Raw genomic sequence first — 17,777 nt, forward strand, 5'->3', positions numbered from 1 at the left:
CACGGTAAGGTCTCCCTACACCTGTTTTATTCGGCACATATGACAAATACAATGTGATTGGATTAGATGTTTTGAGGTACCTTTAGATGGTACCATTCTATGGAAACCAGGAAGTGATCACCAGGAGATACCGTGGGGTGATTACTGACCACTCCTATTAATGGTAAACAAAAGCGCATTACCTGGCAAATGTGGGCCAATCAGCATCGAGGTCGTGACCTCTGGATGCCACGTCAAACTGGACCTCGTTGAGAACATACAGGTGACTGATGATGTCACTGCTGAGGTGAGACTTCAGGAAGGGACTGCGAGCAAAGTACCACTCACTGGAACACACACACACACACACACACACACACTATTAGAAAAGAAACAGACTGACAAAAGGGATGACATTTGGTTTTGGTGGGATATGAGAGAGGAAGACAGACTACAGTGACATTAAGGAAGTAAAACTAAACTGAACAGAGGAAGGGAAACATCACAGTTCTAAAATACTTTATATACAATAATAAACTGGGTGGTTCGAGCCCTGAATGCTGATTGGCTGACAGCCATGGTATATAAGACCGTATACCACGGATATTACTGCTCTAATTACGTTGGTAACCAGTTTATAATAGCCACGGCTAAGGACTTTATGCAGGTACTCCGCGTAGCGTCGAGCAGAGAACAGCCCTTAGCTGTGGTATATTGGACATATACTGCTTCAATACAAAGTACTGGGTCTTCTTTTTATCCAGCTGGGCAAGGAAGCCAGATGTGTGTGTCTGTGCGGTGTGTGAGTGTCCGTGCGGTGTGTGTATGTGTGTGTGTCCGTGCGGTGTGTGTCCGTGCGGTGTGTGTGTGTGTGTGTCCGTGCGGTGTGTGTGTGTGTACCTGGTAACCTTGTGGTTGAGTAGACACTGTTGTAGGGTATCAGCCAGACGCTGATGGACCAGAGAATAGCGGAGAAACGCTCTACCTTTACCCAGGGACGTCTTTAACTGTAACACAACAGAAGACAGGATGGATTCATGACAGAGTTCAAGTTCAAAGCTTATAGGAATTGACATCAAACTGTCTCAGAAGTGGAAGGTCCTACAATATACGCATCCTGCCACCAGGCAGCCAGAATAGTCCAGTCATTTTTTTTAAATGTTTTTTTTTCACCTTTATTTAACCATGTAGGCCAGTTGAGAACAAGTTCTCATTTACAACTGCACCTGGACAAGATAAAGCATAGCAGTGCGACACAAACAACAACACAGAGTTACACATGGAATAAACAAACATACAGTACAAAAAGTCTATATATAGTGTGTGCAAATGAGGTAGGATAAGGGAGGTAAGGCAATAAATAGGCCATGGTGGCGAAGTAATTACAATATAGCAATTAAACACTGGAATGTTAGATGTGCAGAAGATTAATGTGCAAGTATGACTGGTAAATAGAATGAATAGAACCTCTAACCCTGGTAATATGACTGGTAAATAGAACCTCTAACCCTGGTAATATGACTGGTAAATAGAACCTCTAACCCTGGTAATATGACTGGTAAATAGAACCTCTAACCCTGGTAATATGACTGGTAAATAGAACCTGTAACCCTGGTAATATGACTGGTAAATAGAATAAATAGAACCTCTAACCCTGGTAATATGACTGGTAAATAGAATGAATAGAACCTCTAACCCTGGTAATATGACTGGTAAATAGAATGAATAGAACCTGTAACCCTGGTAAATAGAATGAATAGAACCTCTAACCCTGGTAATATGACTGGTAAATAGAATGAATAGAACCTGTAACCCTGGTAATATGACTGGTAAATAGAATGAATAGAACCTCTAACCCTGGTAATATGACTGGTAAATAGAATGAATAGAACCTCTAACCCTGGTAATATGACTGGTAAATAGAATGAATAGAACCTGTAACCCTGGTAATATGACTGGTAAATAGAATGAATAGAACCTCTAACCCTGGTAATATGACTGGTAAATAGAATGAATAGAACCTCTAACCCTGGTAATATTACTGGTAAATAGAATGAATAGAACCTCTAACCCTGGTAATATGACTGGTAAATAGAATGAATAGAACCTGTAACCCTGGTAAATAGAATGAATAGAACCTGTAACCCTGGTAATATTACTGGTAAATAGAATGAATAGAACCTCTAACCCTGGTAATATGACTGGTAAATAGAATGAATAGAACCTCTAACCCTGGTAATATGACTGGTAAATATAATGAATAGAATCTCTAACCCTGGTAATATGACTGGTAAATAGAATGAATAGAACCTCTAACCCTGGTAAATATAATGAATAGAACCTCTAACCCTGGTAATATTACTGGTAAATAGAATGAATAGAACCTCTAACCCTGGTAATATGACTGGTAAATAGAATGAATAGAACCTCTAACCCTGGTAATATGACTGGTAAATAGAATTAATAGAACCTGTAACCCTGGTAATATGACTGGTAAATAGAATGAATAGAACCTGTAACCCTGGTAAATATAATGAATAGAACCTCTAACCCTGGTAATATGACTGGTAAATAGAATGAATAGAACATGTAACCCTGGTAATATGACTGGTAAATAGAACCTCTAACCCTGGTAATATGACTGGTAAATAGAATGAATAGAACCTGTAACCCTGGTAAATAGAATGAATAGAACCTCTAACCCTGGTAATATGACTGGTAAATAGAATGAATAGAACATGTAACCCTGGTAATATGACTGGTAAATAGAATGAATAGAACATGTAACCCTGGTAATATGACTGGTAAATAGAACCTCTAACCCTGGTAATATGACTGGTAAATAGAATGAATATAACCTCTAACCCTGGTAATATGACTGGTAAATAGAATGAATAGAACCTCTAACCCTGGTAATATGACTGGTAAATAGAATGAATAGAACCTCTAACCCTGGTAATATTACTGGTAAATAGAATGAATAGAACCTCTAACCCTGGTAATATGACTGGTAAATAGAATGAATAGAACCTCTAACCCTGGTAATATTACTGGTAAATAGAATGAATAGAACCTCTAACCCTGGTAATATGACTGGTAAATAGAATGAATAGAACCTCTAACCCTGGTCATATGACTGGTAAATAGAATGAATAGAACCTCGAACCCTGGTCATATGACTGGTAAATAGAATGAATAGAACCTCGAACCCTGGTCATATGACTGGTAAATAGAATGAATAGAACCTCGAACCCTGGTAATATTACTGGTAAATAGAATGAATAGAACCTCTAACCCTGGTAATATGACTGGTAAATAGAATGAATAGACCCTCTAACCCTCTAACCCTCTAAACCTCTAAACCTCTAACCCTGGAGTCAATCACCACCTTCCGGAGACACCTGAAACCCCACCTCTTCAAGGAATACCTAGGATAGGATAAGTAATCCTTCTCACCCCCCCCCTTAATGATTTAGATGCACTATTGTAAAGTGGCTGTTCCACTGGATGTCAGAAGGTGAATTCACCAATTTGTAAGTCGCTCTGGATAAGAGCGTCTGCTAAATGACTTAAATGTAAATGTAAATGTGGTAATATGACTGGTAAATAGAATGAATAGAACCTGTAACCCTGGTAATATGACTTGTAAATAGAATGAATAGAACCTGTAACCCTGGTAAATATAATTAATAGAACCTGTAACCCTGGTAATATGACTGGTAAATAGAATGAATAGAACCTGTAACCCTGGTAATATGACTGGTAAATAGAATGAATAGAACCTCTAACCCTGGTAATATGACTGGTAAATAGAACCTCTAACCCTGGTAATATGACTGGTAAATAGAATGAATAGAACCTCTAACCCTGGTAATATGACTGGTAAATATAATTAATAGAACCTGTAACCCTGGTAATATGACTGGTAAATAGAATGAATAGAACCTCTAACCCTGGTAATATGACTGGTAAATAGAATGAATAGAACCTCTAACCCTGGTAATATGACTGGTAAACAATGGCTGTCTGGTATTGTGATGCAACCATTTCCATGGTAATGAAGAATGTTCATTCACATGATGTTAACTGATGTGGCTCATTCAATGGGATGTCTATTTTGTAACGTCAGTTACTGCTTTGCTCCTATGTTTACACTTGCAATGGCCGCCAGTCCACACATTATGCCATTATTGACTATTTGTATGGCAGCATATATTTTTATGGCAGCATATACAGTCAGAAAATGTACAATAAAAAACCTTTGAACAGCAAAAAAATATGATGTATTTAAAAAAATACAAATTGCTATTTGAATGGTTATTGCGGTGACCGCGGCCATTTTGCTTGACAAATGCCTTCATCGGTTTGTGTATGAGTGAGGATTACCTCTGGTATAGCCTTGACAAACCGCAGGCCGTCATTAACTCCTCTGGTCTTGGCAAGACACTCTCTGAAGTAATCCCAGTACTCCTTCCTGCTGCCTAGGAAATCTGCCTTCTCCTTCTGGTCAAACTGATGTAAACACACAACAACAGCTCAGATTCACAGGCCCTGGAGTTTTCCCAGGAAAACCTTGAGGTCCTATCTAGGATCATTTAGCTTTTCAGTATCCTAGCAGTTTATGAGAGAAAGAGAGAGAGAGTGAGTTTCTGTGTATTACCTGTAGCAGGTACTCTAGTTTGTAGGACAGTTTATGCAGGTTGGGGCTGTCGTCTGTGATTGGTTCACCCGTCTCTCTGTGTTCCTTACTCAGCTCAGTCACTGCTTCTACAGGTTCAGATACACAACACGCATGTACACAAGCTATAGCTTCATCACTTCAACCTTGATGCACCACACACCAACACGGATGCACACAAAATCAGGTTAGGGGTCAAAACTATTGACACCCCTAAAAGTTTCTTAGAAATAAAATAGTCAAAAGATTAGTATTTGGTCCCATATTCCTAGCACGCAATAGCTACATCAAGCTTGTGACTCATAGGGCGGCACACAATCGTCCCAGCGTCATAGGATGTCATTGTAAATAACAATTTGTTCTTAACTGACTTGCCTAGTTAATTAAAGGTGTCAAAATCCAGAACAGCTTCAATGCACCTTGGAATAGATTCTACAAGTGTCTGGAACTCTATTGGAGGGATGTGACATCATTCCTTGGTGTTTTGTTGGTGGTAGAAAACACTGTCAGGCGCCACTCCAGAATCTCCCATTATTATTAAATGGATGTTTCTGGTGACAGACGGCTATGGCATATGGTTTACAACGTTTTCTTGTTCATCAAACCATCCAGTGACTACTTGTGCCCTGTGGATGGGGGCATTGTCCTGGTATCCATAACAATGGCCTGCCCAGTATTTTTATACATGACCCTAAGCTTGTTAATTGCTTAATTAACTCAGGAACCACAACATGCTTTCAATTGACTTTGTGTCCCTCATTTACTCAAGTGTTTTCATTATTTTGGCAGCTACTTATGTATCAGTGGAGGTTGTGGAGGGGAGGACGGCTCATAATAATGGCTGGAATGGAGTAAATGGAATGGAATCAACCATGTGTTTAATACCATTCCATTGACTCCATTCCATTGACTCCATTCCATTGACTCCATTCCATTGACTCCATGCCAGCCATTACTATGAGCCGTTCTCAGCAGCCTCCACTGACATGGATGGATCCACACAGACACGTGGATAATTGTAAAATAGATACCGTGTAGATCTCTGATAATCCTCTGTAGTTGGTTCTCTCCTACTGATGTCTTGTTACACATGATGGTGGTGCTGAGATCAGTAGCAAGGATGGGGGGGGGGGGGGTCAAGGAGTCTGCAACCGGCTGCAAAGAATCACACAAAGAGCATTGGCACAGTTTATTTTTTAGTCGCTCTGGATAAGAGCGTCTGCTAAATGACTTAAATGTAAATGTATAATGTAGACTACAATAACAACCTCTGTAAATAATCCTAAACATTATCCAGATCCCAGCATCCCCATCCTGTCACTACTACTGTTGTTTTTTCTCTATTCATGGGCCCTGCAATTAAACAAATACTTCCAAATCGATTGTACTCATCATATCGATCGGAATACAGACAACAAAACGGCGACAACAAAAGTATTCAGTGATCCTCGTCTCCCAATAATGACATCACACAGCAGTGGGCTTCCCACTGACGTAATGGCTTGGTACGTTTGACTAATATTTTGGCACAACAAAATCACAAGCGTATTAAAGCTCTATCGTTGTTTGGTATTTTTGGACAACATTTCAGCCAGTGTCGTCGGGCTTCGTTCCTAAATAAACAGAGATATTGAGAGTGCAGTCGCAGACAGGAACATGTACCTGCTGTTCCGAGGCTACAAGCTCTGGCAGCCAACAGCTGATACAGATATAGGTTGTCATTAATACAGACAACCTTGTTTATTAGATATAATCAGAAGTAAACGTACTTGTAGAGATTCTCAGGCAGTTCCCGAGTTTACAGCAGGAGTGAACATGCTACCGTTAAGGCTGGGCATTCATAATGATTGACACCTTCATTAGCCAATAGCTGCGCTCAATATCGTCCCAACCAGCACAGTTAGTTTGCAGAATATTAGGTAAATAAACCAGCAGACTGAAGTCATGTGACATGTCCCAGTGTCACACTGAAAGTTTCACAACTCAACGCAATTCAAACTAATAGAATGTCATTGAAAATTAGACACACCAAAAAGATCAAATAATAGAGGATTAAAATGCATTGATTAAAAAAAAAACATTTGTAAGAGAGGTACAAACAAAAATAAAACGTTTGAAAGAGCTTGTAAACAATAGATTATGTAATCATTTTTGCATATAAAAAAATATTTGTTTTATTGTTATTATCAAAAAGCTGTTACTCGGTTGTCTGCTGTCTCTGGTGACATTACAACACGCAGAATCAATAACAACATGCAAAAAGAAACTTGCAAAATGATTATAGTGGTTTTATAAATGGTTCTTTATTTCCAGAGTAGATGCTGCTATTCAGAGTGTCCCACTCAGCCTGGAATAAAACAGGTTAATAACTATCTAAGCCTAAAACCTTCCTTGCTCCCAATTTCTTCCTAAATCCACTCCATATTGTAATGACCAATACTCCTATCAGAAAAGCCAAGTGACATTTACTCATGGTGCTGACCTGTTGCATCCTCTACATGGAAAATGCTTGGGAGTAAAAAGTAAATGATTTTATTTTTGAAATGTAGTGAAGTAAAAGTCAAAGCTGTCAAATAGAAATGGTAAAGTAAAGTACAGATACCTAAAAAAAGGCTTAAATAGTACTTTAAAGTACTTGCACTCATTTACTTTGCACCACTGATTACATCAAAAAGGACATATAAAGCATTATAGGTCTGAATATGAGAGAGTTAATAAACATTTTTGTTACCTTATGTATATTTGCTCCTCTGTTCATGCATCTTGGTTGTAGAGCAAAGTACCCTAGTTACAGTTGGAGGCTGAGGGGAAATCTACCACAGGTGAACTCCAATCAATGATGTTCTCCTAATGAACCTCAGAAAATACTGCCTGAAAAAAAGAGTACCACCTGTACCACCTCGCCTCTCCAGCGCTGCCGGAGCCTTCCTCCTCTCCTGCGCTGCTGGAGTCTCCCGCTTGTTTAGCGCAGCCCGATCCTTCCTCCTCTCCTGCGCTGCTGGAGTCTCCCGCCTGTTTAGCGCAGCCCGATCCTTCCTCCTCTCCTGCGCTGCTGGAGTCTTCCTCCTCTCCTGCGCTGCTGGAGTCTCCCGCTTGTTTAGCGCAGCCCGATCCTTCCTCCTCTCCTGCGCTGCTGGAGTCTCCCGTCTGTTTAGCGCAGCCAGAGCTGCCAGTCTGCATGGAGCAGCCGGAGCTGTCAGTCTGCAAGGAGCTGTCAGTCTGCATGGAGCTGTCAGTCTGCAAGGAGCTGCCAGTCTGCATGGAGCAGCCAGAGCTGTCAGTCTGCAAGAAGCCGCCAGAGCTGTCAATCTACATAGAGCCGCCAGTCAGCATGGAGCAGCCAGATCCGTCATTCAGCCAGATCTTCCAGATCTGTCAGTCAGCCAGACTCTTCCAGATCTGCCAGTCAACCAGACTCTTCCAGATCTGCCAGTCAACCAGACTCTTCCAGATCTGCCAGTCAACCAGACTCTTCCAGATCTGCCAGTCAACCAGACTCTTCCAGATCTGCCAGTCAACCAGATCTGCTAGTCAACCAGACTCTTCCAGATCCGCCAGTCAGCCAGGATCTGCCAGAACTGCCAGCCAGCCAGGATCTGCCGGATTCAACTGCCTGGCTGGGCTTCCTCTCAGTGCTGGGCTTCCTCTGTCCCGAGCTGCCTCTCTGTCCCGAGCTGCCTCTCTGTCCCGAGCTGCCCCTCTGTCCCGAGCTGCCCCTCTGTCCCGAGCTGCCCCTCTGTCCCGAGCTGCCCCTCTGTCCCGAGCTGCCCCTCAGTCCAGTGGGGTTCTGGGTGAGGACTACTAGGCCATGGTCGGCGGCGAGGTTGGACAATCCTAGGACGCGAGGAGGGGGGACTAAGACATTCATAGAGTGGGTTCCACGTCCCGAGCCGGAGCCGCCACCATGGACAGACGCCCACCTGGACCCTCCCTGTTGTTTTGATGTGCGTCCGGGAGTCCGCACCTTAGGGGGGGGGTTCTGTCACGCCCTGGTCTATATTTATTATGTTATCTTCATTTATTGGGTCATGCCAGGGTGTGACATGGGTTTATTTGTAGTGTGTTTCATCTTGGGGTTGTGTGGGGTGTATAGATTAGTCTATGGCTGCCTGAGGCGGTTCTCAATCAGTCAGGTGATTATCGTTGTCTCTGATTGGGAACCATATTTAGGTAGCCTGGGTTTCACTGTGTGTTTGTGGGTGATTGTTCCTGTGTCTGTGTTTGTTGCACCAGTCAGGGCTGTTTCAGTTTTCGACGTTTGTTGTTTTGTATTGTTCGTGTTTTCTTCATCATTAAAGATGTATCTAACGAACCACGCTGCATTTTGGTCCGATCCTTGTTCCACCTCTTCGTCAGAGGAGGAGTTGGAAAAAACCCGTTACAGATTGGCAGTTTGAAGTGACTCAAATCATTTTTTTTCTTTTTTTTTTGCATATCCGATTTGAGTGTTCTTTTTCCTGCAATCTGAAAAGCATGTGGAGGCTGATATTTCAAGCCACATTCCAAACCGTAGGTGGTTTGAAGTCAGATACAAATCTGATTTCAGGCAGTGTGACTTGTCTCTGAATGGTTGAATCTGATTTCTTTGCCCTAAAGCATTTTTTTAGACTGTTATTTGGCATATCTTGTTGCTTGCTACAGTAACTAGTCTGTTGACAGTTTGACAAGAACATGTGGTAGTTAACTAGCACGCTAATTACAAACAAACAGCTACCAAGATAACTAGTTGACTGCTGTGGCTTTCCTAAAATGACTTGTTTTGAAGCTTTAAAAGTGTTCTTACACTATCATTTTGAAAATTAAGAGCGACTGGGAAACTTCCATGGCAACCATTGTTTTTATTAATTTTTTATTTTAAAAAAATCATGGCAACCATTGTTGTCACCTTAGCTTCTGATTGATAGGAAGCATGAGCACCACCACCAATCAGCCTACACCACTGAACACACACCTGTCATTACCATGACAACTAGCATATAGACATGTCAGCAAATGACTGCTGTCTGAACACACACAAAGTAGATTTGTCAGTATTCAAAAGCAGATTTGAAAACAAGATGTCTTGACCACCCTCTGGCTGTTTTCTAGACAGATGTCTTGACCGACCACTGGCTGTTTTCTAGACAGATGTCTTGACCGACCTCTGGCTGTCCTCTAGTCAGATGTCTTGACCACTCTCTGGCTGTTCTCTAGTCAGATGTCTTGACCACCCTCTGGCTGTTCTCTAGACAGATGTCTCTATTATATTATGACAGACCAGCTATATCTACTGTCTCTCTTATAATATGACAGACCAGCTAGATCTACTGTCTCTATTATATTATGACAGACCAGCTAGATCTACTGTCTCTATTATATTATGACAGACCAGCTAGATCTACTGTCTCTACTATATTATGACAGACCAGCAAGATCTACTGTCTCTATTATGACAGACCAGCTAGATCTACTGTCTCTATTTTATTATGATAGACCAGCTAGATCTACTGTCTCTATTATGACAGACCAGCTTGATCTACTGTCTCTATTACATTATGACAGACCAGCTAGATCTACTGTCTCTATTATATTATGACAGACCAGCTCGATCTACTGTCTCTATTATATTATGACAGACCAGCAAGATCTACTGTCACTATTATACTATGACAGACCAGCTAGATCTACTGTCTCTTATATTATGAAGGACCAACTAGATCTACTGTCTCTATTATACTATGACAGACCAGCTAGATCTACTGTCTACATTTTTTATGACAGACCAGCTAGATCTACAGTCTCTATTATATTATGACAGACCAGCGAGATCTACTGTCTCTATTAAAATTTGACAGACCAGCTAGATCTACTGTCTCTATTATAATATGACAGACCAGCTAGATCTACTGTCTCTATTATACTATGACAGACGAGCTAGATCTACTGTCTCTTATATTATGACAGACCAGCTAGATCTACTGTCACTATTATACTATGACAGACCAGCTAGATCTACTGTCTCATATTTTGACAGACAAGCAAGATCTACTGTCTCTATTATATTATGACAGACCAGCTATATCTACTGTCTCTATTATATTATGACAGACCAGCTAGATCTACTGTCTCTATTATAATATGACAGACCAGCTAGATCTACTGTCTCTATTTTATTATGACAGACCAGCTAGATCTACTGTCTCTATTATGACACACCAGATAGATCTACTGTCTCTATTATATTATGACAGACCAGCTATATCTACTGTCTCTATTATAATATGACAGACCAGCTAGATCTACTGGCTCTATTATAATATGACAAACCAGCTCGACCTACTGTCTCTATTATATTATGACAGACCAGCTAGATCTACTGCCTCTAATATACTATGACAGACCAGCTAGATCTACTGTCTCTTATATTATGACAGACCAGCTAGATCTACTGTCACTATTATACTATGACAGACCAGCTAGATCTACTGTCACTATTATATTATGACAGACCAGCTAGATCTACTGTCTCTTATATTATGACAGACCAGCTAGATCTACTGTCTCTATTTCATTATGACATACCAGCTAGATCTACTCTATTATATTATGACAGACCAGCTAGATCTACTTTCTATTATATTATGACAGACCAGCTAGATCTACTGTCTCTATTATATTATGACAGACCAGCTAGATCTACTGTCTCTATTATATTATGACAGACCAGCTAGATCTACTGTCTCCATTATATTATGACAGACCAGCTAGATCTACTGTCTCTATTATAATATGACAGACCAGCTAGATCTACTGTCTCTATTATATTATGACAGACCAGCTAGATCTACTGTCTCTATTATATTATGACAGACCAGCTAGATCTACTGTCTCTATTATATTATGACAGACCAGCTATATCTACTGTCTCTATTATATTATGACAGACCAGCTAGATCTACTGTCTCTATTATAATATGACAGACCAGCTAGATCTACTGTCTCTATTATATTATGACAGACCAGCTAGATCTACTGTCTCTATTATACTATGACAGAACAGCTAGATCTACTGTCTCTATTATATTATGACAGACCAGCTAGATCTACTGTCTCTATTTCATTATGACAGGCCAGCTAGATCTACTGTCTCTATTATAATATGACAGACCAGCTAGATCTACTGTCTCTATTATATTATGACAGACCAGCTAGATCTACTGTCTCTATTATATTATGACAGACCAGCTAGATCTACTGTCTCTATTATATTATGACAGACCAGCTAGATCTACTGTCTCTATTATCATTATGACAGACCAGCTAGATCTACTCTCTCCATTATAATATGACAGACCAGCTAGATCTACTGTCTCTATTATATTATGACAGACCAGCTAGATCTACTGTCTCTATTATATTATGACAGACCAGCTAGATCTACTGTCTGTATTATATTTTGACAGACCAGCTAGATCTACTGTCTCTATTATATTATGACAGACCAGCTAGATCTACTGTCTCTATTATAGTATGACATACCAGCTAGATCTACTGTCTGTATTATATTATGACAGACCAGCTAGATCTACTGTCTCTATTATATTATGACAGACCAGCTAGATCTACTGTCTCTATTATATTATGACAGACCAGCTAGATCTACTGTCTCTATTATATTATGACAGACCAGCTAGATCTACTGTCTCTATGACAGACCAGCTAGATCTACAGTCTCTGTTATATTATGACAGACCAGCTAATCTATTGTCTCTATTATATTATGACAGACCAGCTCGATCTACTGTCTCTTGTAATTAGACAGACCAGCTCGATCTACTGTCTCTATTATATTATGACAGACCAGCTAGATCTACTGTCTCCATTATATTATGACAGACCAGCTAGATCTACTGTCTCTATTATATTATGACAGACCAGCTAGATCTACTGTCTCTATTATATTATGACAGACCAGCTAGATCTACTGTCTCTATTATATTATGACAGACCAGCTAGATCTACTGTCTCTATTATATTATGACAGACCAGCTAGATCTACTGTCTCTATTATATTATGACAGACCAGCTAGATCTACTGTCTCTATTATAGTATGACAGACCAGCTAGATCTACTGTCTGTATTATATTATGACAGACCAGCTAGATCTACTCTCTCTATTATAATATGACAGACCAGCTAGATCTACTGTCTCTATTATATTATGACAGACCAGCTAGATCTACTGTCTCTATTATATTATGACAGACCAGCTTAATCTACTGTCTCTATTATATTATGACAGACCAGCTAGATCTACATGCTCTATTTCATTATGACAGACCAGCTAGATCTACTGTCTCTATTTCATTATGACATACCAGCTAGATCTACTTTATTATGACAGACCCGCTAGATCTACTATCTCTATTATATTATGACAGACAAGCTTGATCTACTGTCTCTATTTAATTATGACAGGCCAGCTAGATCTACTCTCTCCATTATAATATGACAGACCAGCTAGATCTACTGTCTCTATTATATTATGACAGGCCAGCTAGATCTACTGTCTCTATTAAGTTATGACAGACCAGCTAGATCTACTGTCTCTTATATTATGACAGACCAGCTAGATCTACTGTCTCTATTATGACAGACCAGCATTATGACATACCAGCTAGATCTACTCTATTATATTATGACAGACCAGCTAGATCTACTTTATTATATTATGACAGACCAGCTAGATCTACTGTCTCTATTATATTATGACAGACCAGCTAGATCTACTGTCTCTATTATATTATGACAGACCAGCTAGATCTACTGTCTCTATTATATTATGACAGACCAGCTAGATCTACTGTCTCTATTATATTATGACAGACCAGCTAGATCTACTGTCTCTATTATAATATGACAGACCAGCTAGATCTACTGTCTCTATTATATTATGACAGACCAGCTAGATCTACTGTCTCTATTATATTATGACAGACCAGCTAGATCTACTGTCTCTATTATATTATGACAGACCAGCTAGATATACTGTCTGTATTATATTTTGACAGACCAGCTAGATCTACTGTCTCTATTATATTATGACAGACCAGCTAGATCTACTGTCTCTATTATATTATGACAGACCAGCTAGATCTACTGTCTCTATTATATTATGACAGACCAGCTAGATCTACTGTCTCTATTATATTATGACAGACCAGCTAGATCTACTGTCTCTATTATATTATGACAGACCAGCTAGATCTACTGTCTCTATTATATTATGACAGACCAGCTAGATCTACTGTCTCTATTATATTATGACAGACCAGCTAGATCTAATGTCTCTACAGTCTCTATTATATTATGACAGACCAGCTAGATCTACTGTCTCTATTATATTATGACAGACCAGCTAGATCTACTGTCTCTATTAAATATCGACAGACCAGCTAGATCTACTGTCTCTATTATATTATGACAGACCAGCTAGATCTACTGTCTCTATTATATTATGACAGACCAGCTAGATCTACTCTCTATTATATTATGACAGACCAGCTAGATCTACTGTCTCTATTATATTATGACAGACCAGCTAGATCTACTGTCTCTATTATATTATGACAGACCAGCTAGATCTACTGTCTCTATTATATTATGACAGACCAGCTAGATCTACTGTCTCTATTATATTATGACAGACCAGCTAGATCTACTGTCTCTATTATATTATGACAGACCAGCTAGATCTACTGTCTCTATTATATTATGACAGACCAGCTAGATCTACTGTCTCTATTATATTATGACAGACCAGCTAGATCTACTGTCTCTATTATATTATGACAGACCAGCTAGATCTACTGTCTCTATTATATTATGACAGACCAGCTAGATCTACTGTCTCTATTATATTATGACAGACCAGCTAGATCTACTGTCTCTATTATATTATGACAGACCAGCTAGATCTACTTTCTCTATTATATTATGTTATACCAGCTAGATCTACTGTCTCTATTATATTATGACAGACCAGCTTGATCTACTGTCTCTATTATATTATGACAGACCAGCTAGATCTACTGTCTCTATTATATTATGACATACCAGCTAGATCTACTGTCTCTATTATATTATGACAGACCAGCCTTATCTACTGTCTCTATTATATTATGACAGACCAGCTAGATCTACTGTCTCTATTATATTATGACAGACCAGCTAGATCTACTGTCTCTATTATATTATGACAGACCAGCTAGATCTACTGTCTCTATTATATTATGACAGACCAGCTAGATCTACTGTCTCTATTATATTATGACAGACCAGCTAGATATACTGTCTCTATATTACGACAGGCCAGCTAGATCTACTCTCTCCATTATAATATGACAGACCAGCTAGATCTACTGTCTCTATTATATTATGACAGACCAGCTAGATCTACTGTCTCTATTATATTATGACAGACCAGCTAGATCTACTGTCTCTATTATATTATGACAGACCAGCTAGATCTACTGTCTCTATTATATTATGACAGACCAGCTTCTACTGTCTCTATTATTATGACAGACCAGCTAGATCTACTGTCTCTATTATATTATGACAGACCAGCTAGATCTACTGTCTCTATTATCTACTATTATGACAGACCAGCTAGATCTACTCTCTATTATATTATGACAGACCAGCTAGATCTACTGTCTCTATTATATTATGACAGACCAGCTAGATCTACTGTCTCTATTATATTATGACAGACCAGCTAGATCTACTGTCTCTATTATTATGACAGACCAGCTAGATCTACTGTCTCTATTATATTATGACAGACCAGCTAGATCTACTGTCTCTATTTCATTATGACAGACCAGCTAGATCTACTGTCTCTATTATAATATGACAGACCAGCTAGATCTACTGTCTCTATTATATTATGACAGACCAGCTAGATCTACTGTCTCTATTATATTATGACAGACCAGCTAGATCTACTGTCTCTATTATATTATGACAGACCAGCTAGATATACTGTCTCTATTATATTTTGACAGACCAGCTTGATCTACTGTCTCTATTATATTATGACAGACCAGCTAGATCTACTGTCTCTATTATATTATGACAGACCAGCTAGATCTACTGTCTCTATTATATTATGACAGACCAGCTTGATCTACTGTCTCTATTATATTATGACAGACCAGCTAGATCTACTGTCTCTATTATATTATGACAGACCAGCTAGATCTACTGTCTCTATTATATTATGACAGACCAGCTAGATCTACTGTCTCTATTATATTATGACAGACCAGCTAGATCTACTGTCTCTATGTCTCTATTGTATTATGACAGACCAGCTAGATCTACTGTCTCTATTATATTATGACAGACCAGCTAGATCTACTGTCTCTATTATATTATGACAGACCAGCTAGATCTACTGTCTCTATTATATTATGACAGACCAGCTAGATCTACTGTCTCTATTTCTCTATTATATTATGACAGACCAGCTAGATCTACTGTCTCTATTATATTATGACAGACCAGCTAGATCTACTGTCTCTATTATATTATGACAGACCAGCTAGATCTACTGTCTCTATTATATTATGACAGACCAGCTAGATCTACTGTCTCTATTATATTATGACAGACCAGCTAGATCTACTGTCTCTATTATATTATGACAGACAGCTCTACTCTAATGTCTCTGTCTCTATTATATTATGACAGACCAGCTAGATCTACTGTCTCTATTATATTATGACAGACCAGCTAGATCTACTGTCTCTATTATAATATGACAGACCAGCTAGATCTACTGTCTCTATTATATTATGACAGACCAGCTAGATCTACTGTCTCTATTATATTATGACAGGCCAGCTAGATCTACTGTCGCTATTATACTATGACAGACCAGCTATATCTACTGTCTCTGTTATATTTTGACAGACCAGCTTGATCTACTGTCTCTGTCATATTTTGACAGACCAGCTAGATCTACTGTCTCTATTATATTATGACAGACCAGCTAGATCTACTGTCTCTATTATATTATGACAGACCAGCTAGATCTACTGTCTCTATTATATTATGACAGACCAGCTAGATCTACTGTCTCTATTATATTATGACAGACCAGCTAGATCTACTGTCTCTATTATATTATGACAGACCAGCTTCTAATCTACTGTCTCTATTATATTATGACAGACCAGCTAGATCTAATGTCTCTATGTCTCTATTGAATTATGACAGACCAGCTAGATCTACTGTCTCTATTATATTATGACAGACCAGCTAGATCTACTGTCTCTATTATATTATGACAGACCAGCTAGATCTACTGTCTCTATTATATTATGACAGACCAGCTAGATCTACTGACAGACCAGCTCTCTGTCTCTATTATATTATGACAGACCAGCTAGATCTACTCTCTATTATATTATGACAGACCAGCTAGATCTATTCTATTATATTATGACAGACCAGCTAGATCTACTGTCTCTATTATATTATGACAGACCAGCTAGATCTACTGTCTCTATTATATTATGACAGACCAGCTAGATCTACTGTCTCTATTATATTATGACAGACCAGCTAGATCTACTGTCTCTATTATATTATGACAGACCAGCTAGATCTACTGTCTCTATTATATTATGACAGAACAGCTCGATCTAATGTCTCTATGTCTCTATTGAATTATGACAGACCAGCTAGATCTACTGTCTCTATTATATTATGACAGACCAGCTAGATCTACTGTCTCTATTATAATATGACAGACCAGCTAGATCTACTGTCTCTATTATATTATGACAGACCAGCTAGATCTACTGTCTCTATTATATTATGACAGACCAGCTAGATCTACTGTCTCTATTATATTATGACATACCAGCTAGATATACTGTCTGTATTATATTTTGACAGACCAGCTTGATCTACTGTCTCTATTATATTATGACAGACCAGCTAGATCTACTGTCTCTATTATAGTATGACAGACCAGCTAGATCTACTGTCTCTATTATATTATGACAGACCAGCTAGATCTACTGTCTCTATTATATTATGACAGACCAGCTAGATCTACTGTCTCTA

The 17,777-nt window shown here is 39.0% G+C and overlaps 1 protein-coding gene across 2 annotated transcripts in view; it reads right to left on the reverse strand.

Annotated features, from left to right (window-relative positions):
- LOC135539341 (FYVE and coiled-coil domain-containing protein 1-like) overlaps positions 1-6,525 on the reverse strand; it is a 41,919-nt gene extending 35,394 nt beyond the window's left edge. Inside the window, exons 1-6 of one of the 2 annotated variants that reach the window (XM_064965162.1) lie at positions 6,427-6,523; positions 5,689-5,812; positions 4,640-4,746; positions 4,366-4,491; positions 880-986; positions 183-326 (exon numbers count right to left, since the gene is read on the reverse strand). In XM_064965162.1, the coding sequence (XP_064821234.1) occupies positions 183-326; positions 880-986; positions 4,366-4,491; positions 4,640-4,746; positions 5,689-5,749 (545 nt within the window). In that variant the 5' untranslated portion in view covers positions 5,750-5,812; positions 6,427-6,523. Of the gene's footprint in view, positions 1-182; positions 327-879; positions 987-4,365; positions 4,492-4,639; positions 4,747-5,688; positions 5,813-6,426 lie in introns of both variants that reach the window. The other variant, XM_064965163.1, reaches the window with a different exon arrangement.
- Positions 6,526-17,777: the final 11,252 nt, after the last annotated feature.

Source organism: Oncorhynchus masou, unplaced genomic scaffold, assembly GCF_036934945.1.
Source record: "Oncorhynchus masou masou isolate Uvic2021 unplaced genomic scaffold, UVic_Omas_1.1 unplaced_scaffold_675, whole genome shotgun sequence".
Lineage (NCBI taxonomy): Eukaryota > Metazoa > Chordata > Actinopteri > Salmoniformes > Salmonidae > Oncorhynchus > Oncorhynchus masou.